This window comes from Brachionichthys hirsutus, chromosome 9 (assembly GCF_040956055.1).
Source record: "Brachionichthys hirsutus isolate HB-005 chromosome 9, CSIRO-AGI_Bhir_v1, whole genome shotgun sequence".
Taxonomy (NCBI): Eukaryota; Metazoa; Chordata; class Actinopteri; order Lophiiformes; family Brachionichthyidae; genus Brachionichthys; species Brachionichthys hirsutus.
Window position 1 is genome coordinate 8,589,227 of NC_090905.1, and position 22,760 is coordinate 8,611,986.

Below are 22,760 nucleotides of genomic sequence, written 5' to 3' on the forward strand. Positions count from 1 at the left end.
CTGCATCTATGTGTCTGTCAATCTTCCACCTCCTCACTTGGTCTCTGTCACTAGTGAACAACTCAGGCCAGCAGGGCGTGGCACGTGTGGTCTCTGTTGTGATTGGCTGATGTCCCAGGCTTGTGCTATCTCCTCGGGAACATATACTAGTCCCACCCCAGATAGTGTCTGGCAGTCAAACATAGCCCTGCCCATTTACAATGACATCATTACCCATGAAAGTGCCATGCCTGTTTGCCTTCTACTTTCGTTGTGGGCAGACGGGCAATGATCGCTCTGTCTTATGGCTAGCTCCAGCAACCAGCGTTTAAGTCTACAAGTTAGTCGGGGCAAAAAACTTAAGAAAAGCTGACTCGTGTCCAGACATACAGAACTTGGCAGGGAGTTAACGTGAAGCTGCTGCATGTGGAGCACTATGTATTTTCTATTTGCCTGTAATGGGGCAGATAGGGCAGACTGGTAGATTTTATGGGAGGAAGATATGTCAAAGGCTATTGGACTACTTAACGGAGTGAAACATGGAGTTTTTGAAGAGCCTGGTGCCGGCTGTCATCTCGGGAGACGGGCCTAGTGAGCACCGAGACGTTGCGTCCAAGGATACAGGTCCACGGCTCCTTCGCATGAAACGTCTGGGCCTGCTAGCCATGGGGCAGACCATTGATGAGGTCCCAGTAGATCCAGGGACAAGACCCATCAGACCAGCCCGCAGTAACCGAATCAGCCTCAAAGGTAGTACTCACTGAAACTGAATATTTTTGTAGTGTTTTTCTTAGGTGGTTCTCATAATTTACACTATATTTAATTTAAATCATAAGACGTTTGAATTATAAGAACCATGCCTTATTCTAACCTTTAAGTGTAACCAAATGCTGGCTTTACGCTCACCAAACTTAACTTCATGCACACGTGCGCATGCGATGTGCACATGCAGTATATGCAAGCACACAAATGCTAGATACCAAGAGCCTTAGCGACTGTATTGCAGCCTGCAGATGACATTACTTTGTGTGCATAAAACTGATGCTGTCTAATTTCGTTAAGATATCCAATGCCAACTTTCCAATAATTGGCAGGCATCGCAGTTCTGGTGACTGCCCTCCCTTACTGTTTACAGAGCATTGTTTTTGTCAGAAAGAAAACCAAAATGTGAGCATACAATGTGGCTCAGACAAGTATCTTATTTATTATGTTCATCAACCTAGTTGGTCAAATCTACTTCCCAAAATGTTATGTGATCTAAGGACTTGCATTTTGAACCGGACTTTGTTAGTTGAATTTCTAAATTTTGTGTGACAATATAATCCTCTGGAGTAGGTGTACTGTTGTGTTTATGAATACAGTAATTAACGATTCAGTAGATGTGTGTGTGTGTGTGTGCGTGTGTCAGCCAGACTGCATCATCTATGGGATGATGGCTTGTCTTTTACTCTTTTAGTCGACCATGCCTTTTTTGTGGTTGTTCCTGTCACCCGCGAGTTTGCTCATAGTTGAAGCATGTCTTAACTCTGCTTTACTCATGTCGCCCCGTCCTCTAAGACTATGCCTAGACAAGACGGTTGGCTAAACTAACCCACAGATCCAACGATGCTTACTAAGACTGCTGTTGATCTGTTGATTTACATAAAGTAAGATTACTCTCTACAGACTGGTTTAGCGAAATTGTTTTCAGATCTTTCCTTTCTTTCTTTCCAACTAGGAAACATTCATCTTATTAGAAAAATCTCCTTTTTTCATCATGCTCGCCGTGTCAAGGTTCATAATGGTGAGTTGTGTGATAAAAGCTGTGATTATTGTACTGGCTGAGGTGAGGCAATCTACAAAGGTGATTGTCTGGTGTATTCGTACCTCAGGGGTTAATTTGTCCTTTGTTTCAGCCGGAGCCTAGTGACACTCCCTTGCTGCAGAACTGGCATAGCCCGAGTTGTTTTCAAGGTGGTGCTGCTTATTCTGTCATTTGTCTTTCTCTGCACACTATGACATCAATCTGATGCCAGATGTGCAACTGCGTTTTTGGGAAGTGTTTGATTGTATTGTATTGCGTGGTGTTTGTTTAATGGGTGCAGCAGTTTTCCTCTTTGTGATTCAGGAGTGTTGGTCTATGCCTGAATATGATTGTGGAATGGTTTGTTGCACTTGTGTGATGAAATACGCGCATGTGAATTCTATCCGGGAAGCCTGCACGAAGCCATTTCTTGAATCTCCAATTGGTCAATTGTAGTGACAAAAAATAAAGAATTGTAATGACACAAGTGAGTGCAGACTCTGTACGGAGTGACTAATGTGTTCAATGTTCCCGTGAATTATTGTCAGTGCTTTTTATCCAACCAGTTCTCTCAAATGCATACCCATGGTGATTAAATGGGGATGTGATCATGCTTAAAAAACCTGCATATAAGTGCTAATTTAGATGTTAAAATGATTATCAAGTGATCAGGAAAGTCTGCAGGAGCTGGTTCCGGACTTAAGGGAGGATTCGAACCCGGTACCCGGAGTATGAAAGTGCAGAGCTGTGCAGGTTGCAGAGTTGCGGTGCATATCCAGACTGCTGTGATGGATCCAAATGGTATGTCCTCGGCAGCCCAGGCACCACTGGAGAGGTCAGGGATTGAATTACAGCTCCTATTGATTATTGCTCCCACTACTGTCCTTCAAAGAGGCCAGGACAGGAAATGCATCTTCCACCTAGTGGGCTCCTTGGAGGGACAACTCCCCTATAATGTCTGCAGTCAGAATGGCTTGTTGTCAATCACTCCTCCCACTTTGTGAATGGAGCTACTATAGCCTTGCCTGCTTGTGCTTTTAGTTAAAATGATTTAATCTCTGAGCTCTTCTTTCCAGGAAGTCCACTATGACGTTTTCATTTGCAGTTCTGGTGTTGCACCAGCTCTGTTTAGCAGACGCTCTTAGCGCTGATGATGCATTCAGTTATACTTCTGCATTCCTTACACAATGAATAATCTTCCTTACACAACGTATAATCTGTACATAACGCCTGAACTAAAAATTTGAATTGCTTATAAACATATAGTAACAAACAAGGAAACTAACTGAATATTACATGAAGCCTTTCCAATTCTAATTGACTGAGGTAATCAATGCTGCACGGCAACAGGGCCTTGTAGCCCCATCTTGTTGGGGCATACACCAATAAGTTTAAAATATTAGAAAGTGTTTCATTATTATGTTTCATAATACCATGTACTCAAGTTTATGCAACTGTAGCGACTATGGGAAGAATCTGTTGTATTACAAAGCAGACTTTTACTGTGAAAGCTTCTTCCATGGTAACACCGGCCAAGGCCTCACAAAGCAGTGACTTGTTTCTTTGCAATGAGTTCTGCTTCATTTTGCATAACTTGTTTAGTGCAGGGCATGTGACAGCGGGAGAGCAGAGGCAAGGGCAACATGAAGACTAAACTAAAAGAGAGCATTCCCTGTGCTGTTTTCCTCAGAAAATGTTGTTAAAAAGCGTAATCCCACATTTGACTCCAAATGACTTGATGTCATGTGGCCCTGATGACACTCTGCAAGGTCAGGAGCGAAGGATGAAATATAACATCAGTTGAGGGGTGTATGTGTCTGTTTTCACAATTGTAGCGGACTATATTCCCATTCATTCTGTGTAGTTACTTTATAATTCTGCATGTTGCTTTGCCCGGAAGCTGATGGAACACAGCAACGATGTAATGCCTCTGCCTCCTTTAAGTGTGAACACTTAGTTTAACAAAAGAGGAGAAGCCATGCCCCGTTGCTTTGGTCATGTATGAGGTCGGAATGCCTCTAATTCATTGTGTGCAGACCTTGTTTTTAAGATGGAAAATATACCGTCTGCCACATGTAACTTAGTAACATAATATTTTGTTTTACTTTTGAGCAGATATCTAATTAAGAATAAGACTACTAGTTGTGTCTGTTAATAAGTTGCTATTTTTTTTTTGCTCCTGTGTTTCTTTCTCTCTCCTTTCCTTCCTACTGCAGTCAGGGATGACGCATCAGTACTGCTGTGGAGCTTACAGGAAGTGTTGTTTTGATAGGTCAGTGGAGAGGCAGCACAGTAGCAGCTCTGACATGCATATGCATTGCTGAACCACAGCCAGGGAACACTCGCAGCATTTTGATGACATCACCCACTCTCTGCTCCCGCCTCCCGCTGTTTTGCTGTTGAAACAAGCTTGCTCTCACTCGGAGAGAAAAGAGCAGGCATCAAGTAAACGGAGAGCTGGCTTGGAGGAGGAGGAGGGGCCACTCGTGAGCGAATGGAGACGGAGAAAGAGCTTTGGGGTGGCGGGCGGCGGTTGATGGTGCTAGTGGGCTAGGACTTACACACACACACGCACACAGGAAGAGAGGAGGAGAGGGAATATTGCACTACATTGTTAAGATTTCTATCGTGTTCTGTTCTGCTGCCATTTCTCTCGCCATCAGGAACAAAAGTTCTCTCGCAGTTTTGACATTTTTCTTTCTGGATTTTTCTCTGTTCAAATAAGGATGAAGGAATCTGTGGATTGGCAATTGGGCAGCATCCAAAAGGATTGGAATACTTTTCTGACTTGCAAGGCTATGCTCTCTCTCCTGTTCTCCTGAGAAAGATTTACTCTTCAGTGACCGGGCAGCATTTCTTGGATTGTGTCTCCTCAACAGCTACTTACAGGATCATTCAGGATGATGCCTCCAACTCGCACCTGTGGAGGGTAGTATTCGGCTCCAGAAAGGGGAGGTGGTTCTTTTTTTATTTATATACAAGGGTGAATGTTATGGATTCTGAGAAATGAAAGTGACGGGGGCTTTCTTCAATTTGTGACCATTAAAGCCTAACTTTTGAGAACTGCCATGCTGAGCCTGCAGGATTCAGCTTTTTTTGAGATCAGCATCAAATCTCTGCTCAAGTCTTGGAGTAGCAGCTGTAAGTATTTTGCATCCATGTTTACATACCACACTCGGCTACGAGACTTATCTGCTACAGACAGCAAACCAGCAGACCATGCGCAAGCATTCGCGTAGCCAAATCGATGCTTGTTGGTTTCCTATTCCTTCCGTGGATAAGAGAAGTGGTTATTAATGGAGTTGTCAAGATGACTGATGAGGTTTAGTCCAGGTTTTAGCCTTGCATGTTTGATGTGTGTGCTGGTTGTTGCGGTCGACCCCCTTCCACCCAGCTTATCATAATTCTGCTGGCTCCTGGTTGTCCATAGATGAATCTTATTTTGAAGAGCATCTATTCCACACCAGAATCACAATTCTAACTTCTTAACAAAAATTGTTTTTGGATGGTGGAGCTGTCCATGTGTGAACAGTTAAATCAAACATTGCAAAACACAAAGCACCAACATAAGTGCAGTGTCTAATTTGACCCATTTGTCTGACCACACAACTCTTACAGTGACACATAGGCCACAACACGCTGCGGAAGATAATGTGCCCTTTTCAAGAGATCATCTGCCACTTAAGTAATTCTTGGACTCTGAGGCTCTACAATACAGACATGAATGTATCCTCAACCCGTTGGCCAAGTGTGAGAATCTGTCAGAGCACAAACGAAAGCCACAAATCACTGGTTTAGAACTCATTTTGTGTTACAGGTGTAGATAAGAACTTCATATCAGTGTTCCAGCTGACATGTGTTCCGTTACTTTCTCTCACAAATGCTTATTCAGCCGTTGTGAACATGTCGTTGTGACATGAAATAGTTGGTTCTAGATATGCAAAATAGGAGTCAAACTCAGCTTTAATGTTTTATAGTTTTCTGTAACCGATATTGTAGTTTGCGAAGTGTACCAGTTCAGTACAGAGAAAAGGAAATGTATTGCATTCATTGCTTCATACTGGGTATAAATTATTTAGAATTTGATATAGCACTATTTAACATTTTATCACTCTTTTTTTTCTTAAAAACCTTCATAGCTGAATGGTTTGATTGGGAATCGGGGGTTGTAGCAGTTTAACAGTTCAATGGTGAAATACTGCGCTCACAAAACATATTCCACTTAAATAGCATGTGAGAGTCCAAACACCCGATTTGCATTACAAAACTCAAATGGGAATCAGATAGTTTAATCCATTTGTTGATTCAGTGTCTTGTTTTTTGCATGTCAGTTGAATGTGCGTTCCCTCAATGCAGCCCCAGAGCACATTGCTCACACTACTGAAAGAATCTGGTGACATGTTACTTGTTGTCTGAGTAATTGGAAGGATTCGTATCCTGTATTTCAGAAAGCTGTCCTGCAACTGTCATTCATGCTTTTCTTTCTGCGATGCTTTTTCTCATTATCACTGCTTGATAAAATGTTGTTTAATGTTTGTTCCTGTTGTATTGATGTATGGAGATGTTTAGTTGACTGGGTAAATATGCAGTAAGTGGTGAGGCCCCTTATTAATTTCAAATTTTTATTCCATGTGCGTTTCAGATTGTCAATCAGATCCATCTTTTGTACAGGTTTTTAAATTACTTTAGCCCTGTATTTTTCTAGTTTTTTATTGATGAGTAAGCCAGTACTAACCTGTCGGAGGCCGAGCATGTTGAGACACAATAGCAAAACTGGCATCGTCAAACCACATAAACAGTGGCAGTGATTATTTTGTGTGTCTCCATTACATGTAGTGCTGCATTCCTACAGTTTGTTGGGTTGTGCTGGCTGTCCTGAGAGCAGGCATTTTTGAGGGGTGTATTATAACTGTGACAAGGTGGAGTCATTGCTCTAATAGTTGTGCAATCCTGCGTGGAGCTGCATGTCTTGCGCACTTCTGTGGCGCAGTTTGGCTTTTACATGTTCCTGCACGACACATGAGTATGAGTTTGTCATTTCTGTCTATCACAACTGTTATTGCGTTACAGCCCACAGAGAGGTAATGAGGAAGGCAAAATATACTTGTTTGAATTGAGTTTAAAGCCTTTAGAACCAATACATGTTTCATGGGGTCTTTTTTTAACTGTCCATTTCCAAATTTGTGAATACAGTAAAGGCAAAATATCAGTCACAAGAAAACATTGTGCTTGAAATGCAACTCGAGCTTGAGCTTTCCTAAAGTCTTAAACCTGCAGTAGATTTTTGCATATCATTCAAAAAGCATGGTTCACCTTTTGCATTTAGATTTGAATGGGAAATCGAACCTGACCTTTGGGTCACAGCTGAGTCCTTATTTTCATTTCCTGGTTTAAAACAGTGAAAAACCTTCAAAGTAACATCCCAAATTTGTAGTTCAATAGATTTGTGCACTGGTTCAGTCTTTGAAGCTCGTCATAGTTGGCATTCTATAGATGAGTGGCATGACCTGGGGAGAGGGTGGGGAGGACCAGAGACCGGGCTCAGGAAACAGTAGTGTCCTTCTCTATTTTTTTATTTTTTTTATGTTAACTGAAAAATTGCAGCGTTTTGGTATTTATTTGTGTAAACCAGACAACAACTGAACCGGCCCAGGCTGGAATAGAAAAGAGGAATGGAGGGTGCAGAACACCCAGCACTCATTGGCTGTTACGAGCTGGCTATGTGACATCATCAGGATTGTTGGTGAAGCACAGTATACAAAGAGGGAAATGCTTGAATGGCTCTCTGTGCTGCTGAACAACACAACAACAACAACACAGCTCACTCTTGCTTCGATACTGCTTCTACCACCTCCATACAGTTTGCTCTCTGAAAAGAATAGTTTTAATTCATAAAACAGTTGTTGGATTATTATTTGCTTCCACGTTACTCTATTTTTTAGTTTGAAAAGAGTAGCGTTGGAGAAAGTCTAATAACGATTTTGGCAGTTAAATGTCATGACTCCGAGATGAGTCGCAATGATCTAATAATAATAATACATTTTATTTATATAGCGCTTTTCTGAGAACTCAAAGACGCGATCTGTGCCCTGCCGCTACCCCTGTATTATACGGTATGATAACTGCTGCCGTCTGCCCTCTCTGCAGCTTCTGCACCAGTCAGCAGCGTGAGTAGACGACGTGCCCCCTCCTCGGTTACTCCCCTCTCGTGGGAGAAATATAACAGCACTGCCATGTCGAGCATCACCATCGACCCCGAGCTGAAGCCTGGGGAGTTCGTCATCAAGAGTCTGTTTGCCGAGTTTGCTGTGCTAGCTGAGAAGAAGATCGAGATGGTGATGGCTGAACCGCTGGTGAGTCCGCACAAAGCAAAAAACGGTGGCCAAGAAACGGAGGAAATGAAATTTGATCTACAGCGCATGATGTAACACAAACCCCTAACTGCTATGCCTTTATGCACGTCACATTGCTGTGCAAGGGCTGCCTGCAATTACAAGCACATAAAATACACAAATAAAATAGTCAAGTGTTACCTCACTGGCTTTTCCCTCTTTCTTTTATTTCAGTTCCTTTCCTTTTATGTGGCTTTCCTGGCAGATCAATAAACAAAGGATGATAGTCTTGGATCACATTTCACTTCAAATTAATCTGCACCTCATTCAGATTATGCATTAAGGAAAAACTTAAGTGTTTGTTTCATACTTCTCATTGCAGGCCTGCTGGTTGACTATCAGCAGTTTGCTGCTGTGCAAATACAGTGTCTGCTGTGTTTAGAAAGCTTTTGTTCTTAATCACGTTCTCTTTCTCTGTCGTGTAACAGGAGAAACCCTTGTCCAGATCCCTTCAGAGAGGCGAAGATGCACAGTTTGACCAGGTCAGTACAGCAGTGACTTTTAGTATGTCTGAATGAATCATATTAATGTTCAGCCCTTCCCACCCAATGAGTCTGTCTGTCCCTCACCCGTAGCTGGTGCAGAAGTCCATGCAATGGGCCTGCCTGCCTGCAGAATGCTTTGTTCAGCACAACACAAAGCTGCAAGGATGTGGTGCTATAGATCTGGTTGTGCCCTTTGTGAGTGAGGGAGAGAAAATTGTGAAGAGGGAGTGCAAAAGTGATGATATGGAATCGCTGCGTCATCCTCGGCTACTAAATTAGCATTTGGGCTGCGAACTGGAGTGTATCTGCCCAGTACCATAAGGGCAGAGGGAACCGTTGCATAAGTCTCCTGCCTCCATCCATCAGACACCTCCCTGGCCACAATGTGTCGACTCTACGCATGAATAGTTGATTCCTAATAACCAGGTCATCTCAAGTTTGATGTTCATTTGATAATAATCACTGTTGCCACAGATAGCAATTTTCCACTAATCAGTGGTTTTCAAGTCTGTAAACTGTCTACATTTCAGGGGGTTGGGTACCTTATTATTATTGTCCATAGAAAATTATCTTGTCAACACAATTTCCCATCAGCTCAATATGTCATCAAACACTAGTTATTACCATTTTTAACAGGCATAAGTACTGGTACTTAGTTTTTGCATACAAAATGCCACGCTAAAGACAACTAGTCATAATGGATGAATCTAATGCCTACATTTGATGTTTTCCAGTTAATAAGCTCTATGAGCTCAATAGCAGAACACTGTTTGCCCTCCCTACTGCGCACACTGTTGGACTGGTACCGGCGGCAGAGTGGCACCGAAGACGAATCTTATGAGTACAGGCCTCGCTCCAGCACCAAGTCCAAAGGGTCAGATACTCATTCTTATTTCCTTGATTTGTATTCTCCCTCATGAACATGGAAGATGTTGTTAAGATGTAATTTTCCCGAGATCTCATCGTTTACAGTGACTTTTCTCTGCCTCCTGTAGCGATGAACAGCATCGGGAAAAAGATTACCTTCTGGAACGGAGAGACTTGGCCGTAGATTTCATTTTTTGTTTAGTTTCAGTAGAAGTTCTGAAACAGGTGAGCGTCCTGCTTTTGCTAAACTGTTACACAGCACATATGTTTGCGAGGTGATTTGGTTGAGTCCTGTGACTGCTTGTTGTTTACATAGGGAGGGGGAATGCAGTCCATCCGTTTGACCTAATATTGATATTATCTAAAGCAAACAGCAAACGAGGGAGTGTGAACTGGAGTTCTGGGTCACTGCTTTGGCTTTGAGATGGCTAAACAGATGGCTGCGTTGCTCACCATATTGGATCTGTGATTTATTTCAAATGTAGTAGTGTAAAAAAAAAAAAAAAAAAGTTTAATGGAGACTTATCTGGTGGTATGATGTGTTCCCCGATCTGCTAGCGGACACACCAGGCCGATATGCTAAAGATTTTTAATGACAATGTTTGTGAGCAGTTTTTATGAGATGTATATCCCGGGGCAGCTGATTGAGCTTGACTCATAATAAAGTCCAGTGTTGTCCCATTATTTTGAATTCTTGCAATGTGTTCAAGCTTGAGATTTGAGATAAAATTATCCGTGGCGATTATGGGTTTGATGAAACAATCTGATAAGACAGTTGGCTTTACTTTGCCATTTCCTGGTATTTTTACTAGGTTTTGCATTTTTTGTCGGTCTTCTGTGGAGCATAATTGGACAGCAGTGTTTCTTAGCACTACTGCTAAACTGAATGCGTTTCTGAAGTTCACTGTCCAGTTGTGTGGCACTTTGTGAATTAAAAGCCAAACCCTGGAGACCAGAGCCGAGTTGCCCTTGGCGTTGCCCCTGTAGTGACGGCAATGAATGGGAGTAAACAAGGAGAATGAATAGCATTAATGCTTCTTGTAAGACCAATGATTCCATTTGTCCATCACAGATTCCTCTTCATCCAGTGCCAGATGTTTTAGTACATGAAGTTCTCAACCTGGCATTCAAGCACTTTAAACACAAAGAGGGGTAAGTGAGCATCAAACCCCAGGAAAACAGCCACACTGATGAATATGAAAGAATCGTGGAAATGTATCTGTATAGTGGGGGTTCTAACTCATTCTGTCACATCATTAATGGTACATCCTTTCCATGCCAGGTACTGCGGCCCCAACACTGGCAACGTGCACATCATTGCAGACTTGTATGCCGAGGTTATTGGAGTCCTTACACAGTCTAAGTAAGCAAGCTCACTTTTGCTTATTGGTTGAGGACAGGCGGAATTGTTGACGTCATCAATCACTTCTCAAACTCCCTCATCTATTGAGTTTCATTTGTAACTGTTTGTGTATATATCTTCATGTGTATCCATGTACATGTTTATACACACTCAGGTTCCAAGCAGTGAGGAAGAAGTTCATTACAGAACTGAAGGAGCTCAGGCAAAAAGAACAGAGTCCCTATGTAGTCCAGAGCATCATTAGCCTTATCATGGGCATGAAGTTTTTCCGGGTCAAAATGTATCCTGTGGAAGACTTTGAGGCATCTTTTCAGTTCATGCAGGTAAATTATTTTTAAAAATCCAAATTATATATATTTCAGTGTGGCTGATAATTTGCTAAATTACACCAGACATTTAGTTTTGCTGCTGCGCTTTTGTTCGAACGCTACAGCGCCTATGAGTAATGATCAAAGGTGAGGTTTGCCAAGGAAAGGCTGAATGTTTGTGTTTGTCAAACTTGGTTAAGAGATGTCAAGCGGAGCAGTGGCTTCCTCTTTAATATCGTACGCTCTTAAAACTAATATTCTTCTTAAAATTCATAATGTATTAATAGAGTATGGTTTATGTTTTTCCTTTGGTTTCAGTACATATCTTGGACTCTTTACTTATAGGGATCTTTTAAAGCCTTTCCAAAAACATCACATTTTGTTGTGATACGTAGGAAACAAATTCTGTTAAAATTCTTCAGTGATTATGAGCAAAATATTGAAATCCAATTTTTAGTTGAAAATGGCACAAAGAGAGCATATGAAAGTTTGAAAATAAGATATTTCATTGTTTTTTGATCATTCTCCTGTTTTTTTTTTATTTGATATCAGCAACACATTTCAAAAACGTTGTGACAATGGCAACAGAACTAGAAAAGTTGTGAAAATGAAGGTTAACTGGTAGTGGTTTAGAAACATGGTTGAACATAAAAAGGGCATCCCAGATAGACTGAAGTAACAGCAGGAAGGTTTCCACTCTGAAATGCTGCACTGACAAATAGACAAACAATGCCCTGTTTAACTTTTCTAGGAGTGTGCCCAGTACTTCCTCGAAGTCAAAGATAAGGACATAAAACATGCCCTAGCAGGCCTTTTTGTTGAGATCCTTATTCCTGTTGCAGCTGTAAGTAACATTTTCTTAACAGTTTACACTGTAAAATCCGACATTAGGCAAATGTCTTGTTATCTGTGCAGTTTGAGATCTGGGTAATTTAATCCATCCTCAGGCGGTGAAAAATGAAGTCAATGTGCCGTGCTTGAAGAACTTTGTGGAGATGCTGTACCAGACAACATTTGACCTTAGTTCCAGGAAGAAGCACTCTTTGGTAATAATTATGCCATCCAATTTTTTTCTGTCTTCCTCCCCACCCTATCACTATTCGCTCTGCATCTTTGCTCCTTCCTTCTCCTATTGTGTTTCGCTCTTCCTGTATTATGTCAACATTTTTATTGGCCCCAGTGCACCCAGTTAGTCATAAACATGAAATAATGTTTTGAAACGTGATCGATTCATTGTGATTACTAACTCCAATAGTTTCAAAAGAAATGAATCCTGTTATGGCTGTTTTATCAGATTCTTTTCCATGTATACTTTAAGAATTTTTAGGAATGTAGCTTTAGACGTGGTGGTCAAACTGTTTATGCTTTAGTTTTTTTTTTTGGCTGACTGCTCCTTCTCACTCCCCAGGCTCTGTATCCCCTGGTAACGTGCTTGCTGTGTGTTAGTCAGAAGCAGTTCTTCCTCACCAACTGGCACATCTTCCTACAGAATTGCCTCTCTCACCTGAAGGTACTCGAATCCTGAAATCCGTTTTCGACATGTGCACTTTTGTGCCCTGAAAAGGAACACAGTGTTTGTGTTCTTCAGCTGAAAGAATTTTCGAGCTTGTCAGATCAGTTTAAGTCTCAGAGGTCTAATGACTTGTGTTATGGAACCTAAAATCAAATTTTGGTGCTCCTGTTGCCTGTGTAAAATGACAAAAATCATCTAAAATGTAACCTTTTTAAATTTTGTTACAAGTGATTACAATTTGAAGGCATCGACATTTTTACGACAGAAGATTTTTTTTTTTTATTTAAATGTCAAGTTCTACAATTGGCTTTCCACCTATTAACGAAGGTGTCTTAACTGTGAAGGGTGTGCTCTGTGGTTCTGTCTCAAGATCATAATATACTTATCCCTTCCATTAACAACCAGATCTGGACATGAATAGCACTTGATTTGATACTAGTGTATTTGATTAGAGCTTTAATTCATGTTAGGACATTTACAAAATATGTAACTGAAATAAAACGTTAGTTATCATTAGTAGTCACTCATTTCTTCATGTGTGGTATTTCGTAGTCGACCTCCAAAATGACCACATCATCATGAAGACACCTTGCATTACAGTATATGTTTTATCTCAAGTGCTGTTTTAACTCAGGTCGGGTTAATGACGCCTAATCAAACCTGCCTCCCTGCTGTCCCTGACCATCATGCAGCAGAATCAATTCACACGAACGTTGGCAAAACTAGTGACTGACTGTCTTTTCCGTTCTACACCGATTGTCTTCTGTGGAGATTGTACGATCTTGTGGTGGATAGATATTTGCGTCTCTCTAATGGTGACTTTTTTGATGGTATTGAGTGGTCGTCTGTCTTCTCGGTGATTTCACACTAGCGTACTTGTTGGTAACTGTTAACTGTTAACTGTTTTAGATTTGCTTGATTTTAAAAATGCAATCAGTCATCTGAGCTTCAACACTGATTCTTTTGTTTAGTTCATTTTTCAGGGTTGTGTGTGGGTTCAAATGTGGTAATGATTTCAGTGATTTAGGGCTCCTTGCCCAACAATGATTTAACCCTGTGGGCTACGCTTGGAAAAAAAAGAAATCTTCAAAACCAACATTTAACTCAAAGAAGCTGTTCTAAAGTATTTTATTTTAGAGTGTTCCTCAAAGTAGAAACCAGAATGAATCATATTTTACTGCTTGGAATATAATTACTGTTTTTCAGTATAATTTAACATATTTATTTACCTTAAAACATTTGCTTGCAACATGACACGAATGTATGTTCCCAGGTTTTATTTAACTCTGGGTAAACACAATTACATTAGGGCTAAGAATTTCTAGCTGTCACAGTTTAAAGATTCTACATACGTTCTACATAATATTGTGAAATCTCAGTGTTGGTGAATGGCAGCCCAGCCCCACAGGGTTAAAATATACCGGCTTTGTTTTGGGTGGAATTAACTTTGATTTAAATAGCGAATAAAATGGGTGTGGAGACTTCTCAACGTTTGAGGTGAAGCAGGCGGTGTTGCCGTGTTTGCTTTTTTTAAACTGCTTTAACATTCACTTCTTTAAATGCCCTCATCCTCATGTTTTGCCCTCGTATCAACCAATCTGTTTGTGTTTTGTCTGTCTGTCCCACTGACTCCCGGACCACAGCACACCTTACTTTGATTTGATTTTACTCTTCTAAATGAAGATTTTCCTTTTTTTTTTGAACAAATACAAAATTATATCAAATACAAATGGACTGTTTCTTTGTCTATCTAGTATGCCACAAATCATTCCACTAACAAATCCTCCGGTGGCTTGTTAAACAGTTCATTTTGTTTGAATGGAGCAAACACATACTGTAACACTGACAAGACTCAATATGCTCTTGTCATATTTGTTTTGGTCCTGTTTTTATTTTTTGCCGTTGACGTGCATGTGTCCCTCCCCAAACCCTGCATTCTTTGTGTCCTGTCATTTAAACTGTTTCTCACACTGACTCACTCCAGATGCCGTCTAACAACAGCATCCGAAAGCAGATTGAAACACTGCAGGTGAGTTGTTTTGTGTCGGTGACCTGCCTGGTGCTCCCGTACCCTTTCAACAGGCCAGGTCCTGACCAGAACGTTGAGTAGTGTATGATTGTGTGTTTGGCTAATGGGAGTAGTGAGCTGTTCTCTGTAGAGACTGTTTCTGTATCAAATGAGAGAAGTGGAACATTTGGTTTGGTGTCGGGTCGGTGTGCAGGCAGTGGTGATGGCGTTCATCTGATATCTAGACACATACAGTATGTAGATTATACATCGACACACGTTTGTGTAAAGTAAGGATGCATCGTGTATGTCATCTTATTGATGTTGGTCGGTAATTGTATTAAAATAGGTTTGTATGATATCAAGTCCATTTAATACGCAAATGATTCAGCTATGATTGTAAATGTATTGGAACAGAAAACATTATCAATTAATCAGGGTTCCAAATTCTATGTCTAAAAGGGTCTATTTAAAGTTATATGTATCTACGTCAAGTTCCGGATCAGAAGTTTTTTGAGAAGATTTGTAGAAATGTGAGGGTCTTCTGTTTTGTGTCGTGTGTGAAAGGTCACAAAAAAATGTTAGCCTCTCATTCTGTCGGCTCATCCAGTATAAAAGGTTTAAGAATTGTCACGGGAGCACAGATGGCACCGAGGACTTTGGAGCTTTGTGAAAGTATGTATGGCTGTTGTTTATTCACCTTGATATTTTTGGAATTATTTGAGCACTTCTCATTGACAGACATCATTTGCTGGCATTACTTGGATATTTTTAAGGACTAAAAGACCACATGTTGTGCAATAGTATAGTGTATGGTATTTAAGTCTGCATATTGATAAGAGGGCACAGGGCCTCTTTTGCAAGGTGCAGAAAGCCCCATGCATGCTATTTATATAAAATAAAAAAAAGACCACCACACAATGCAGTACTTTTCAAAATGTTGTAACGGTATGTTCTTTGTACCAGTATTCATTGCAGAAAGGTCAGAGAAGGTCTTGAAAAGATAATTTAATTCAGCTGTTGTTGAATTAGTTGTTCTTTCAGACAATTCTGTATTTAATTTTTCTCTTGGCATTCTTAGTATGCTGGCTACGCATAGGTTTCAAGTTCAGTGCCTCTCACAATGGCTGCTGGTGTCGGGTCTAAGCACTGCTTTTCATTATTCATTAATGTACACACCACCTACAGGAGTGCGAGTGTTTTAGCATTAGTTACAACTTGTGGCAAAAATCCAACTGGTTGGTTTCTTTAGATCTTTGTCGCTAAAGTATTTTTGACTATAAAATGGTCGACAAGCTGTTTGTCTCCAGCAGCTTGACTTGATAAAGTTTCATGGCATTGTGTTGACTTTACTCCGGTCAATGCCAGCAGCATTTCCGCTCTTTCCTCCCACTATAAGTTATCTGTTCTAATCAGAGAAGAGTGCCTGTTCTTCACCATGACAGGTTTGCCAGATTGATGGCATGAATAAAACAGTTCTTTCTTTCACTTTAAGGTTGTTTGATAATCAGTTTTAGATCTAGAGATGGAAGAATGTAACGAGACATGCAGAAGTGTGGGGAGCAGGTTCACACAGGTTTGGGCAAACCACAAATCTCCATCCAACCAGTGAAATCAACATACCTTACAAGCATGTCTATCGCATTCTCTGAGAATGGTTGCTCACAGCATTGGTCTGTTTATGTAACTCAACATGTAACAGTATGGATGCTTATCATAGCACATAACGTGGCTGAAGTTTTATTGTAATGAAAGTTTAATAAACATATTTTTTATCACATTCATCACACACACACAACATTCTCAAAGCTTCGATAAAAACATATCCCTTGCAATCATGAACAGCGGCAACACTAATTAGCTCGCTAGTTTCATACTGTTCCCGTTGTGCTGACCTAGTGACGTAGTAGCCTACATACTTGCCCTCTTCGACACACTTACAGACACACAAGTTACTTTTATTGACGCAATCGCACAGTGAGTGAGCTGGGTATTGTTTCTCAATAAATTTTTAGGTCTTTGCAGTAATAACATTTGATCCTTGATTATTTTTTTAAAATCCAAAACAGCATTTTATTTGTATTTTTTTTATTGATGCTCATCACCTAGATTGCTTCACATTAATGCAAAGTGTGATTGAAGGTAGCGTTGCCTGTTTATATGACGGCGTAGGAAGTTCATTGGTGGAATTTTTAATTCACACAATTAAAGACTTTCCGTTCATGTGATGGGTCTCGGACAACACGGGGAGTAATTGGGGGGGGGGCACTTATTTTTTTATTTTTTTATTTAATTTTTTCTCTTTAGATGTTTAGAGTTTATATATATTTTTTCTCAAGTCAAATTTTGGTTCTTTTTTAATATTAGTCTTGCAAAAAAAGTTTCACGTTTCACAAAGTTTATCGTGAACAAAATTGATATTGCTGACCATGTTGTTGCGTCATTGGAAAAAACAATTGCGATGGCTGACAGTTGCCTTTTGTATTTGAAAAAAGTCTCACAGGTAGGTAGTGCTGCAGTCAGTTAGCCGAGTGGCTCATCATATCATTTATATATCCACAGAACAAAGATCCCAAAATGTCCCGTGTCGCCTTGGAGTCGCTCTACAGACTGCTCTGGGTTTACATTATCAGGATCAAGTGTGAGAGCAATACCGTCACTCAGAGGTCAGTTCCACCTATGAGTTTACCCTCACACACACTCATACCCTTCTGCAGTCCGTAGCTCTTCAGTTCAAATTTATCGAGTTTGTAGTTCAAATGTCGGCCTTTCTTGTCAGCACTAAAGAGAGATTAACATTTCCCCTTTTTCTCTACCAGTCGACTACTTAGCATTGTTTCAGCACTTTTCCCCAAAGGCTCCCGGAGTGTGGTTCCTAGAGACACACCCCTCAACATCTTTGTCAAGATCATCCAATTCATAGCACAGGTATATTTGGAATGTGACTCAACATACCTATGTTTCATAGTCGAGCTAAACTTGGAGGGTGGAGGTGGGGGGGGGGGGGGGGGAGTTGGGAGGGGAAAAGCACTAAGTAGCTGCAGGTGAAGTTATTGCTGCTCTTCCGGTTGTTACAGGAAAGACTGGACTTTGCTATGAAAGAGATCATCTACGACCTCCTGTGTGTCGGCAAGTCTCACAAAACCTTTGCCATCAATCCAGAGGTAAATCAGAGACTTCAGTTTCTGCTGTCATTGAATTAATTGATTGATTTTCGCGCTGTGTCATGACTCATCCTGTCCCTTTGTGCGCTCTGCCAGAGGATGAATATTGGTTTGCGATCCTTCTTGGTGATTGCCGACAGTCTACAGCAGAAGGACGGGGAACCGCCTATGCCTACGACTGGGATTATCATGCCATCTGGCAACACCCTCCGTGTCAAAAAGATCTTCCTCAACACCACCCTCACTGACGAAGAAGCCAAGGTCATAGGTAAAGTTGGATTGAAGCCAAATGTCAAGAAAGGTCATTTTGTTAACTATTATCGGGAGTAATGACTTGCTGGGTGTTCCCAGGCATGTCGTTGTACTACCCACAAGTCAGAAAGGCCTTGGATAGCATCTTGAGACATCTGGACAAGGAAGTGGGGCGGTCCATGAGCATGACCAGTGTACAGATGTCTAACAAGGAGCCTGAGGACATGATTACGTATGTAACCAACCACAACATGAATTAATAACGACTGGCTCCATGGGCCTCTGACCTGTAGAAGTCTCATAAACTGTTTGTACCACAGGGGCGAGAGGAAACCAAAGATTGATCTTTTCCGTACGTGTGTGGCTGCAATCCCAAGACTGATACCAGATGGCATGAGCAGACAAGATTTAATAGAGCTTCTAGCAAAGTAACTCACCCTTTTCGAACACTGTTGCAGACAGTACACTGCACAAATCTTCCGTAGCTCAGGTGGCCTTCCCTCACGTCTTTCAAAGGATTTCTCCTCTCTGCTTCCCTCTCTAGACTGACCATCCACATGGATGAGGAGCTACGTGGCCTTGCCTTTACGACCCTTCAGGCCCTGATGGTGGATTTTCCAGAGTGGCGGGAGGATGTTCTCTCAGGCTTCGTGTATTTCATTGTCCGGGAGGTAACTGATGTCCATCCCACACTGCTGGACAATGCCATCAAGATGCTTCTGCAGCTCATCAGCCAGTGGAGACAGGCAATGCAGAGCAGCAATAAGAGCCATGACGTGCAGGTTGGTTGAAATACTTCCATCTTAAGTTATTGCAGGAAAATGTCCCGAGTGGGCGGCATGGTGGCGCTGTACCGCTTCCCAGCGAGAAAGTACCCTTCTGAAAATTAATGCATTTAATTTGCGTTCTTCCAAACAGGGCCCAAGCAGCGTCCATTCTCTATCCCTGGAACGCACTCCCCTATTGAGTGTGCTGCACATCGTGGAGGGTTTAGCACTGGTGGTACTTTGTAGCTGCCGCCCCGCCACACGCAGGCTGGCTGTTAATGTGCTCAAGGAGGTCCGAGCGCTGCACACTGCGCTGGGCATTGGCAAGGTAATTGAGGCTTGCAGTGCATTTTGTTGTTACTGGAATGTAGTCAAATGAACATGATTCACTAAAGACAGTTCTTGTTACATTTGAGATTTTGTCCCTCATCTTTTCAGGCAGATGAGGAGTTGGCAATTGATGTTCTGGATAGATTAAGTGCATCGGTATTGGAGAGCTTTATTCATCTCACGGGGGCTGACCAGGTATATTTTCCTTTTCATATTTCCAGAATCCCAAAAATATATAAATACTACGACATCCAACTCTGTTTTCTTCTCTAGTCAAACCTGCTGTACTGTCCCAGTGGGATTGATCTTCAGACTCTCGCAGAGTGGAGCTCCTCTCCCATCAGTCACCAGTTCGATGTGGTGAGCCCCTCACACATCTGGGTGTTTGCTCATGTTACTCAAGGCCAAGACCCCTGGGTCATCAGCTTATCCAGCTACCTGCGACAGGAAAACCTACCCAAACATTGCCCCACTGCCATCAACTATGCCTGGATGTTTGCCTACACCCGCTTGCAGTTGTTGTCTCCGCAAGTTGACATCAAGTAAGTTTCTAAAACCTCTCTATTTGAATTCTGTTTGTTCATTGGTGCAATATGTAGACGTTTCTGTCCTTATGTTTTCTGTACAACCTTTTTTTTTGGAAGAGCCAGGTGATGCCGTCTTTGAGATGTTTTGACAGTCAAACAGAGCAGCTACTTGGTTCTCTGGACCGCAATACTGTGTTGATCTGTCCCTTGAATAACATCTCTCACCCTGTCCTGTGCATCCTCACGCAGCAGCCCCATCAATGCAAAGAAAGTGAACAGTCTCAACAGTAGTGACTCCTACATCGGTCTTTGGAGGAACTACCTGATACTCTGCTGCAGCTCTGCCTCATCCTCCGCCTCCATGTGTTCCTCATCCTCCACCTCTGGCTCTGTTCGCTGCTCCCCGCCTGAGACGCTGGCGTCCACGCCTGACAGTGGCTACAGTTACGACTCAAAGGTCAGGAGCACCTGCACAATCAATCCTCTGTGCACACATGTACAAGGTCTTGAATATTAAACAAAATACATGGATAATTGTATTAAGTTTTCTGTACTTGAAAGGTTTGGAAGTAAAGCCTAGCAGGGTAGCAGCTAACGGTAGCATTTATCTTTTGGTTGCGGCGTTAATAGATTGTTGGATCTCCGTCCCCTTCCTCGCTGTTCAAACACATTGTTCCCATGATGCGCTCTGAGAGCATGGACATCACGGAGTCTCTTGTTTTGGGGCTTGGCCGGACCAACCCTCTTGCCTTCAGGTGCGCAACACTCAGCAAGATCCTTGTTACTTTGGTGCCTTTATGTATCTTAAGTCTATACCGTAACTTTCTTATCCTTTAGAGAGTTGATAGAAGAACTAAATCCCATCATAAAAGAAGCTCTAGAAAGAAGACCTGAAGTAAGTGCAGAGAGTTGGTAACTTGCATCCAAAGATCTGTACGTAGCTAAATACAATTTTCCGAGTTAAAATAATCTTTCTTTAAACCAACAGAACGTGAAGCGGCGCAGGCGTCGTGACATCCTCAGAGTCCAGCTGGTCCGGATATTTGAGCTACTGGCTGATGCTGGTGTCATCAGTCAAATGTATGTCATTTACAACAAATTGTCTCCTTTTGATCAATTTTAACTTTCATATAATATTCATAGACATTTCTTTTGACACTTTCCTTTATGCAGAGCCAGTGGAGGGTTAGATGGAGAGAGCCACTCTCTGAACAGCACGCTGCTTGAGTATGTGGATTTGACTCGGCAGTTGCTTGAGGCTGAAAATGACAAGGACTCCGACACGCTGAAGGACATTCGCTGTCACTTCAGTGCACTTGTGGCCAACATCATTCAGAATGTTCCAGGTAAATGACCACCTTCCTGTCAGTCAAAAGCAGATTAGTGTACTGAATGTCTGCGTGCAGCAATAAAACTGAAGGGTTGTGTACTCATTTATTATGGGTTATGTTCAGTACATCAGAGGAGGACCATCTTCCCTCAGCAGTCGCTGAGACACAGTCTGTTCATGCTGTTCAGCCACTGGGCTGGACCCTTCAGCATCATGTTCACTCCTCTGGACCGCTACAGTGACAGAAATATGCAGATCAACCGGCATCAATACTGTGCCCTGAAGGTATACTCAAAATATACATAGAAATATACATGTTTTCTGTGCACAATGTAACCCATTCTTCTTAATAATGCTTTATGTTATAGGCCATGTCTGCTGTCTTGTGTTGTGGACCCGTAGCTGATAATGTTGGCCTTTCCTCTGATGGATACCTCTACAAGTGGCTAGACAACATCCTGGATTCTCAGGACAAGAAGGCAAGAGAATTTCAGCCCATGTCAAGCTCACCAAAATAGCTTTAAGAGAGTCTGACCAGGGTGTGTCGAGTACTTCATATCAGCTGAGGCTAAAACGGAATATTCAGTGTGAACAGGAAGGCATTATGTCTAATGAGCAGTGTGTGTTGTGACCCTTAGACATCAACAAGTGACTCTGCCACCCTCTCTAGGTTCACCAGCTTGGCTGTGAGGCTGTGATGCTGCTGCTGGAGCTGAATCCAGACCAGAGCAACCTCATGTTTTGGGCTGTGGATCGTTGTTACACCGGTTCACGTCGTATGGCTGCTGGTTGCTTCAAGGCCATCGCCAATGTCTTTCACAACAGGTAGTAAAAAATATAGCAATTTCAACATAAAATACTTTTTGTATGTTTGTTATGCTTTGGAGCCACTGAAATTCTAATCCGATACTGCTTGTTGGTGCCATTTTCTTTCAGGGATTACCAATTTGACACTGTGGTGCTCCTGAACTTGATTCTGTTTAAGGCAGCCGATTCTTCAAGGGACATCTATGAGGTGGCCATGCAGCTTTTACAGGTCTGAATTTCTGTTTTCTTTAAGCAGTTAACTTTTTCACATCTATACATAACACTGCTGCACGCAGTATGTTTTTTTTTACCATCAGTTAAATATGGTATATTGTAATGTTTGTGTGAAACTAATAGATCCTGGAACCTAAGCTCTTTCGTTACGCGCACAAATTGGAAATCCTAAAGACCGATGGCATCTTGACGCCTCCCTCACCACTGCCACACCTCTATTCTGTTTCTTACTACCAACTGTCTGAGGAGCTTGCAAGAACGTACCCAGAACTCACGCTCCCCATCTTCTCAGGTTTGCTAAGTTTTATTTTCTTTACGGCAGCTGGGATCAGCTTTATATTGTGCAGAATGTATTTGTTTTTAATAATGTTAAATTTAAATATTTTTTTCCAGATACTTTTTCTCTGATTTAATTGCCTGTAACGAAAGGAAACTGCTGTTTGTTTGTGATGCCACAAAACACCAAAGGCTCAAAATGGCCCATGCAAGCATACCTTGCAATTCATTTTTGATCTTTTAAGAAATAATCAAATACTGCCATACGGAATACCCGTATCATACTGCAGGTACCAGATAGGGGAAATAAATTACTGACCTGACCTGCCCCTCTGGTTGCTTGTGCTTGTGCTGCCATCTGGCCAGCAGATAAGA

General features: G+C 41.7%; 1 protein-coding gene across 1 annotated transcript in view; it reads left to right on the forward strand.

Moving 5' to 3' along the window:
* The first annotated feature begins 518 nt into the window (after positions 1-518).
* The window catches only part of fryl (furry homolog, like), a 41,110-nt gene continuing 18,868 nt past the window's right edge, over positions 519-22,760 (forward strand). Inside the window, exons 1-32 of the mRNA XM_068743817.1 lie at positions 519-729; positions 7,910-8,115; positions 8,583-8,636; positions 9,374-9,513; positions 9,635-9,731; positions 10,579-10,658; positions 10,789-10,869; positions 11,024-11,192; positions 11,929-12,021; positions 12,125-12,223; positions 12,586-12,687; positions 14,675-14,719; positions 17,261-17,364; positions 17,518-17,626; positions 17,776-17,862; positions 17,959-18,130; positions 18,214-18,346; positions 18,435-18,542; positions 18,659-18,896; positions 19,033-19,209; positions 19,320-19,406; positions 19,485-19,753; positions 19,988-20,195; positions 20,369-20,493; positions 20,576-20,633; positions 20,727-20,818; positions 20,912-21,084; positions 21,193-21,353; positions 21,437-21,547; positions 21,739-21,893; positions 22,005-22,104; positions 22,233-22,401. Of these exons, the coding sequence (XP_068599918.1) occupies positions 519-729; positions 7,910-8,115; positions 8,583-8,636; positions 9,374-9,513; positions 9,635-9,731; positions 10,579-10,658; positions 10,789-10,869; positions 11,024-11,192; positions 11,929-12,021; positions 12,125-12,223; positions 12,586-12,687; positions 14,675-14,719; positions 17,261-17,364; positions 17,518-17,626; positions 17,776-17,862; positions 17,959-18,130; positions 18,214-18,346; positions 18,435-18,542; positions 18,659-18,896; positions 19,033-19,209; positions 19,320-19,406; positions 19,485-19,753; positions 19,988-20,195; positions 20,369-20,493; positions 20,576-20,633; positions 20,727-20,818; positions 20,912-21,084; positions 21,193-21,353; positions 21,437-21,547; positions 21,739-21,893; positions 22,005-22,104; positions 22,233-22,401 (4,213 nt within the window). The remainder of the gene's footprint in view (positions 730-7,909; positions 8,116-8,582; positions 8,637-9,373; positions 9,514-9,634; positions 9,732-10,578; positions 10,659-10,788; positions 10,870-11,023; positions 11,193-11,928; positions 12,022-12,124; positions 12,224-12,585; positions 12,688-14,674; positions 14,720-17,260; positions 17,365-17,517; positions 17,627-17,775; positions 17,863-17,958; positions 18,131-18,213; positions 18,347-18,434; positions 18,543-18,658; positions 18,897-19,032; positions 19,210-19,319; positions 19,407-19,484; positions 19,754-19,987; positions 20,196-20,368; positions 20,494-20,575; positions 20,634-20,726; positions 20,819-20,911; positions 21,085-21,192; positions 21,354-21,436; positions 21,548-21,738; positions 21,894-22,004; positions 22,105-22,232; positions 22,402-22,760) is intronic.